Source organism: Phyllostomus hastatus, unplaced genomic scaffold (assembly GCF_019186645.2).
Source record: "Phyllostomus hastatus isolate PE091 unplaced genomic scaffold, TTU_PhHast_1.1 phas_contig_210, whole genome shotgun sequence".
NCBI lineage: Eukaryota > Metazoa > Chordata > Mammalia > Chiroptera > Phyllostomidae > Phyllostomus > Phyllostomus hastatus.
The window spans coordinates 34146541-34154327 of record NW_025333737.1 but is presented as its reverse complement, the minus strand read 5'-3'; the positions used below and the strand labels follow the sequence as shown (position 1 = coordinate 34154327).

Here is a 7787-nt window from a genome sequence, read left to right as displayed (position 1 = left end):
ATACCTAGGTTCTAATTTTCTCCTTGGGGTCTGCGGGCTCTGCGGAGGGTCCGCTCTTCTACCCCTGCTGCTGGCGCTGTGGCCTCGCTTCCTTTTGTCCTGGGCGGCCTCCAGAGAGCTGTGCGTCCGAAAGCCGGCCTCGGGTTGCATCAGTGCTTTCTGTTTCCCTCCTCTCGGCTCTTTGTTTCGCTGGGTTTTGCTCTCACTGGGCCTGTTTTCCCGGAGTGGAAACGCTTGCGAGAATGGGAAACAGGGGGGAGAGCGGGCCAGCCCGGCACAAAAAGGAAACCACGTCTGGGAGCCAGGAGTGAGCGTGGCCAACTTGACCTTCAGGCAAAGGGCCTTGCCAGCTTTCTGTGGGGGGGTCCAGCGCGGTTCCTCTCCCGGCCACCCCATGGCAGCACTAACCCCCACCCACCCCCCCGCGCCCCAACACCCCTGGCTGCTAGCTCAGGTGCACGTCCCCTTCTGCACACATCCGTGGTTCTCCGACCGTACCCACCCGGGCCCGAGGTGCAGGATGAGGGCGCCAGCAAGTGGCAGGAGCAGCCGCTGTCACAAGAAGCAGCTGGCTTGGATTTGTCTCCACTGTGGGAGTTCCTCGTAAAACTGGGCTTGGGAGAAGACTTTGGCAACTCGGAGAACGTTGGAGAGCGCCTGGGCCGTTACATGGAAACAGAACAGTTTTCTCTGCCAGTGTCAGCGCTCACTTCCCATGAAACGCTGGTCAAGTCCTGGAGCCTCTCTGCACGTCAGCCATCACCCGTCAGCAGGGTGACGGCAGGGGTGCGTGCCTCGTCCCGACTGAATAGGTGGTACCAGGCGAGGCCCTTCCGTGGAACTTTCTCTACAGGAGTTCTTTTGTGCCCGGCTCTACACCAGGCCGTGGGAAAGCTCCCCGGGTCACCGGCTGTAGTGCGGGGCTGGGAGGCAGCGATGCCTGTCCTGCTGAGAGCTGCCCTCTGGCATTTCCTGGAAAACTCCTTGGCCGCCCCGCCCACAGCCGGCTCAGCAGGTTCGGGAGCCTCCTTGGTTTTGACTTGACCATGACCCTGCCCAGGGGAACGGCTGTCTGGGAACTCTCACCTTCTTTGTTCCTTTCTTTTTATTGTTTTAAAAAACTTAACTTTTCTTTTCTTTTCTTTTCTTTTCTTTTCCTTTCTTTCTTTTTTCTCTTTTCTTTTTTCTTTTCTTCCCTTCCCTTCCCCTTCCTTCCTTCCTTCTTTTCTAGAGAAGGGGGAAGGAAGGAGAAAGAGAGGGAGAGAAACATCAATGTGTGGTTGCCTCTCACACGCCCCCCAACTGGGGACTTGACCTGCAACCCAGGCATGTGCCCTGACTGGGAATCGAACCAATGACCCTTTGGTTGTGAGACAGACACTCAATCCACTGAGGGGCCAGAGGAGAAGAGACTGAGGCAAGCCCAGGCACCAAGGACTCTCAGGCTGGAGGTCAAGTGTGTGGCCTTGAGCGCTTCATGCCGGCAGCTCACGGTGGTGCTTGCTGAGCCAGGTGAGGCCTCCCCCCTCCCTCTTTCTCCTTCCGTCCGTTTCTCTGTTCTTCTAGGAAGTCCCGGCCCAAATGCCCCACTTCCCAGCCTGAGGGAGCGACAGGGGTCCTGGGGGCTTCCCTTCAGCATCTGGTTTTGCAGGCGGAAAGCGGAGCCCAGCCTGGTGGGGGGCCGGGACAAGAGGAGGCCTACCCAGGTCACGGCAAAGCCAGAGTAAAAGCTGAGCCGCCCACTCGAAGTCCAGGGCCTGTTTCTTCGGTCCCAGCTGGTCTCCCCAAACTCTGCGGACTGGGGGCCCTATCCAGGATCTGTCCCGTTGGCCTGCCAGGTCGGCGGTCCCGTGTCCCCACCAGGCAGCCGAGAAGAGTGGCGTCCCATCTTCAGCCACCGGTCTCAGGTCCCACTTCCCCGGGACCTCCCTGCTTTCCTCACGCTCCCTGCAGCGGACAAACGCCTGGCGCCTCCTGCAGGGCTTTTTCTCGGTGACTCTGTTCCCGGACGCGCTCGGTGCCAAGAACAACGACGAGGACCCTCTGCAGAGGCTGGGGAGCTGGCGGAGCAGCAGCAGCAGCAGCCTGTGCACCCCGAGAGCGGTCCGGTGGGCAGACACACCCTGCTCACCCCTACACTTGCCGCAGCTCACCCCGTTTCCCACAGACCCCGGCCCGAGTTCTGCCCCAGAAGACAGACCTCAGACGAATGTGGGGCCTTACCTTCGGGGGTGAGATCTAACCGGACGGTGTGATCCAGACCTCCTCAACACCGGGCCCAGGAAGGGCCAGTAACACACGGCAGCCTGTCCCCTGAGTGGGCGCCAGCTCACGCCCTCGCGGTGGCTCCGGTGGCCAGGCCAGCTCCCCCCCCTCCCCCCCGGGGTGGCAGAAACAGCAACTTCCTGCAGAGGCTTCTTCTTCCCTCCTCCTCCCTTCCTCCCGGAAGGAGGATGCTGCTGCTTGGGGAGCACCCCAAGTGTTCCATCGCACATCCCTGGCGCTCCTTCCTCCCAGCTCCAGAACCAAGCCGGCCAAGGACATCTGCGCCCGCCAGGAGGGGAGCGGGTCCGGAATTATGGGAAACAGCTGCCCCAGAAGTCCCCACGCCCGGAGGACTTGACCTCTCCCGGCCACACCGAGGCCGGAGCCAGAGCACGAGGAGCAAGCCCAGGTCCCCCCCCAGCCTCCCCGGGTCCCACCGGCCCGCAGTTTCCAAACGAGGTGTCTCGTGATGCAGAACTGTTTTTAAGTATTACTGGAAGTAATACTTAATAATATTACTTGAATTGTTGCTGGCTCGGGGGTTTATTTTGAATATTGGTGGTCTTTTAAAATGGAATGTATTGGAGTGACGTCGGTTAATAAAACGATATCGGTTTCAGGGGTGTAATTCTATGACGCATCATCTGTACACTGTGCTGTGTGTTCGCCACCCCAAGTCAGGTCTCTCTCCGTCACCACTTGCCCCCTTACTCTCCCCTCCCGCTCCCGCCCCCTTCCCTCTGCTCATCACCATGCAGCTGTTCAGGTCTGTGAGTTGTTGTTGTTGTTCGCTTTGCCTAATCCCTCCACTTTCCCTTGTTTTAAAGCGAGGCCGAGAGCCAGTTGGTTGCTGCCAAGAGTCCCCGTTCGACCTCCTGGAAGCCGGGGCGGGGGCCTGTCTCCTGCCGGACACCCCAGGGGTTGTGGGGGCGCCTGCAAGAACCACGGGGTGAAGGGCCATGGCAACCTGTGGACGTCGGGTGCCCTTAACGAAGTGTGTCGTTGTGGAAAGACTCATGCGACTGTCGGACTGCTGACGTTGTTTGCAGATAATACCTTTTGTTTACAATCTCCGACGGCGGTGCTTTCTGGGAGGGCAGCTTCCGACCAGTAGGGGGCGCTCTGAAGCGCAGGCGGGTGGCGGAGGGCGCTAGAGGCAGGCGGAGGCAGTGGGCCCTGGGCGTGGCTCGCCTGGGCTCATCAGAGGGTCAGGGGGGGAACTGGCTTGCCAGTTCAGAATATTCTGGAGCAAAAGCTCCCGTCCCAGCATCAGCTTTGAACCGGCCTCCCTGAATCCATGCCTCCTCGCTGGGAGCAGCTCTTGGTCCTGGGGTAATACTGAACCCCCCACCCCCGCCACCCCCAGGAGAAAACCGGATAACCCAGTCCTAGTTAGCGTTGGACTTGACAGACAGGGTGGGGCGAGATCAACCTTGGAGCACGTGGCGTGGCTTTCAGGAAGGTTCCTACCGAGCACGTGCAGGAGGGAAAAGAGGGGAGGGAGGGCTATCCCCAGGTGGTCGGAGTTTGTCTCCGGCATGGAAGCGTCAGGCCCGTTAAAAAGGCACGTTGCAGTGCGGGGCCAGAGGGGCTGCCCCTGTCAAGGTGGCGAGTCTGGAGGCAGGAGGGAGTGCCTGAGGCTTTGGGGCCGTGGGGAGGTCAGGCGGGTGCCTGTGGACCTGGCCGGGGTGGAGCCGGTGAGGGGCAGCTGGGAGCCGCCTGGTCCAGGCAAGAGGACATGGGGTTGGGGGGCAGGGGTGCCGGTTTAAGAAAGGGTGGGCCGGCCCTGTGACCGGCTGCGTGCGAGCTGGAGAAAGAGGGAGGAGCCCGGAGACGCACAGTACGAGGCCGCCTCCCTACAGCTGCCACAGCGGTCTCTCGAGGGGCACCCTGTTGGGGACCCGGAACTTACTGTTCCCCCTGACATTCTCCCGAGTCACACAGGACACAAGGTGGAGCTTATCATTGTCCCCTCTTCTGTGTCCACCAAGGGGTCTCCTCTTCCCAAGACCACCCCTGTCTTGAACTGAGTGATGCCGGCATCTGTTAGATCTGGCCCCGTCCTGCGGAACGCCCCCCTGGACCCTCCCCAAGGAGAAGGCCCTGCAACCCGCTCTGTCGGGTCTCTCCAGTGGAGGGAGGGCTCCTGTGCCCCGTGGGGTCAAGCAGTCACTTGGCACCTTTGGAAGCAGCTCGGGGAATGGGAGGCAGGAGCCCTGGGCCCTGCCTCCGGATCGAACCCTGGCCCTCTGTATATCCTCAGGCCTGTGCGCGTTCCTCTCCAGCCCTCAGTCACCTGGTCTGTAAAATGGGCTAGCGACAGCTTACAGGCAGGGGGCTTTCGGATGGCTTCGGCCCCTGGACCCTCTGGGCAGGGCAGGGAGGGAGGGCGTGCTGCACCCAGATGTGGGCGCAGCCCCGGGCACCAGCTCCGTGCCTCCCGCCCCTGCCCGCCTGGGGTCAGAGAATCTGCATCCGAGCGAGGGTAGACACTCGCCCCGCCCCCTTCAGGACAAAGGCACAACAGGCAGGACAAAGCTGGGAGGAGTCAGTCGTTTATTGGTTCCTGTTGACAAGAAGTCCCTTCCCTTGACACCAGGTTCAACACTCCTCCCCCCTCCCCCACCCTCCAGCCCCCCAATGCCAATGAGGTTTGCACCCTGAAATCCCGGTGGGGTCTAAGAGGCACAGGGAGGCAGGAATGGAAGATTACATAATTTAACTATATACAGTGTAACCACATAGCTTATCAGGACCCAGCAGACCCCCCCGCAGACCCCCCCAGCAGACGACCCAGCAAAGTCGGTGCGGAACTGGCTGCGGAGGCTTGGGGGCTGGGCTTGCCGGGAGGGGAAAAGGCACGTGGGCTCCGGAGTTGTGGGGTCGAGAGGAATCAGTTCACATTCACTTGCAGTATTCCAGCTTAGATAAAGAACCGCTAACCCACCACTCCTTGAGAGAAGCGCACGCCTCTCTGCCTCTTTTCATCTTGAATCTGCGGGCAGAAAACGAAGAAGGCACCGGTTACCCGCTGGGGACCACACGCAGGCCCCGTCTCCCCCTCCTCGCTTCCGGGTGCCCCTAAGCGGCAGTCTCTGCGAGATAGGAAGTTCTCGCGTCTGGCCTGTGGCTGCACACCAGGGGGACGGGCTGCAGGGGAGCTCATCATGCAGCCGTGGTAGGTGATGCAGCTGTGGTATGTATGTATGCCACTTCACGGGTAAGGAGTGAGCGCAGTGGAGCTAGCCGCCCAAGGCCAACTGTGAGTTGGCAAACCCGGAGTTGGAAAGGAATCGTGCCCCCTCCCTCTTGTCACTGTGCAGCAATGCCTGGAGCTTGGAAGCAATTCCTTCTTCTGGGCATAAAATATTTGGATCTAATACCTGGCTCCTTGATGCTCCAAGAAACAAAAGCCGCTATAGGAAACCAGGTGCATTCCTCCGGGCACACGATAGGTAGTGCAGAGCACCCCCTAGCGCCCACACTCAGCTCTGCACCGAGATTTTGATGCCCCACCCCCAGGTTTAGAAACCGTAACCTGGTGGGACATCGCCATCTAGTGTCCACTATTCGAATTGCAGGCGAGCCTGTGTCCTCGCCCTGGAGGGGGAACTCAGGAATCGAACCGGGAGAGGCACTCACATGATCCCTTGGCCGTGGGAGCAGGAGGAGCTGGAGTGTCTGTAACAGTGGACAGTGCTTGGGTGAATGAATCTCTTCACAAACTTGAAGCAGCATCTGGGGGCCTGCACAAGCACTGGAAGAGAAACACAAAAGCCGTTTGCATCTATTTCTCAACCTGGACTTCTTTGCTCTCTCTCAGGATGGCCAAAACAAAACAAAACAAAACAACACAACAACGAAACCCCTCCCAGGACAGGCTCAGGCTTTGAAACACAGTCAGAGGGCCCAGGGGCAGCCCTGTCCCATCGGCCACCTAGTTCTGCCTGTGGGCAGATTCAGGCCCCTGGGGTCCCATCCCAGCTCCCCGTGCACCAGCCGGCACCCTTAATTAATCAGGATGCCTCGCCCGGGCCGCAGGCCTCCCATCTGGAAAATGAGACCTTGCAGACCGATGTCTAGGGGCTCGCCCAGTCCTGACATCCCACGGCCAGCGCGAGGTTCTGCACCGGTACTTAGGTCCCGGGGCCCTGGTTCCCGTGCTCTGGGGGCCCGGGGAGTTTGGTGCGTGCAGGACAACTATGGCGCAAGAACCTGGGGCAGGATTAGAAACTGTTCAAGGAGTTCAAACTGATAAAACGGCAAAGGAGGAGCTACCGGGAGCCAGCTGGCTCCCCGACTTGCTCTCCGAATGCCCTGCTGCCCAAGCCCTCCTCAGCTCCGTCCTGACCCCCCAGCCCCCCTCTGCCAGTTTGTACACCCCCTCCCTCCCTCCACCCTCCAAAGACTTGCATTCCAATCCTGGCTCCTTCCTCCTGGGCTTGCTGTTTGCAAAGCCCCTTGCGTGTATTTAGTGTTAGGTTGGGGTTCTCTAAACAGTCTTGGGAGGGAGGCATTGGCAGCCCACTTTCATGATGGAGAAACTAGAGTTCAAGAAGTCAGGTGACTTGCCTGTGGTTAGCCAAAGGTTACAGCCCCAGGTCCCGACCTCTGTGCATCGTCTGTTACATTGTGGTGGCAAGACCCAGTGCCCCTCGGGACCACAGGACTCCCGGCTTGGACTCCATAACCCTCCCAGCCCCCAGTCTGCAGGGTCCGGATGAGGCTCAGTGGCCTGTGTTCACCCGGCCCCGTGGTTCTCCCACTAGCCCTCTGCCCCTGACCATCCCAAGTCCTTCCTTCACATCTTCAGGGAGAGTCCCTCCTGGAGCAGGGGACACGGAGGCCAGCAGTTTAGGGCGAGCCCTGCCCACAACCCCAGAGCACCTGCCTACGTCTCTGCCCTCCCCAGGGGAAGCAAAGCGACGCTAGCCCCACTCACAGCTCTTGCTGTCCGCGTCCTGCAGCCACATCCCCGCCACCAGCAGGCACACCAGGGCCACGGTAATGAGCTTCATCGCGGGGGTGTTTCTGGCTCAGGCCTCTCTGGGACGATCTCGACGAGTCTGGTGAAGCTGAGTGCTCTCTCCTGGCCCATCCTCAGCCGCCGGCGCATTTATCAGGATCGGTGGGACTTCCCAGGCCCCCGGTGCAGAGGTGGGGAAGTCACCGGGAGGAGCGGTGGTTACTTACGTCCAGCGACCACATTGGACCTCTCGTAGGGGCGTGTGAGTGTGTGGAAACTTCCCCGTGTGCAGGTGCAGATAAGGATCTCGAGAACGACGCGGAGGAGCTGTCCCTCTGAGGAGCGGAGGGAGGTGAACCGGAGGAAGTGGCCTCTGCTTGTGGCTTCTCTGGCCCCACGTCTTTTCATCCAGGGATGCGGCCGCCGTCCCCAGAGCAGGGCAGTGCTGACGGGCTCTGGGCCAGGGCAGGGACACATCTGGGTTCGAATCCCAGGGCTGCGAATTAGCAGTGGCTGGAACTCACCTGTCCACGGCAGTACTGGGACACGGGGCGCG

General features: G+C 60.4%; 1 protein-coding gene across 1 annotated transcript; it reads right to left on the bottom strand.

Annotated features, from left to right (window-relative positions):
• Positions 1 to 4959: 4959 nt before the first annotated feature.
• On the bottom strand, positions 4960 to 7300 carry CCL1 (C-C motif chemokine ligand 1). The gene is made up of 3 exons (XM_045837598.1): positions 7208 to 7300; positions 5908 to 6022; positions 4960 to 5260 (listed from the first exon to the last, which is right to left on the bottom strand). Exons 1-3 carry the CDS (start codon positions 7281 to 7283, stop codon positions 5170 to 5172), a joined length of 282 nt encoding a protein of 93 aa, XP_045693554.1. The 5' UTR covers positions 7284 to 7300; the 3' UTR covers positions 4960 to 5169.
• Between the last annotated feature and the right edge of the window lie 487 nt (positions 7301 to 7787).

Coding starts and splice junctions, on each gene's coding strand:
- CCL1 (XM_045837598.1), bottom strand. CDS start 7,283: ATGAAGCTCATTACCGTGGCCCTGGTGTGCCTGCTGGTGGCGGGGATG. Junction 6,023..7,207: donor GGACGCGGACAGCAAGAGCT/GTGAGTGGGGCT, acceptor TTTCTCTTCCAG/TGCTTGTGCAGGCCCCCAGA. Junction 5,261..5,907: donor TCCCACGGCCAAGGGATCAT/GTGAGTGCCTCT, acceptor TTCTGCCCGCAG/ATTCAAGATGAAAAGAGGCA.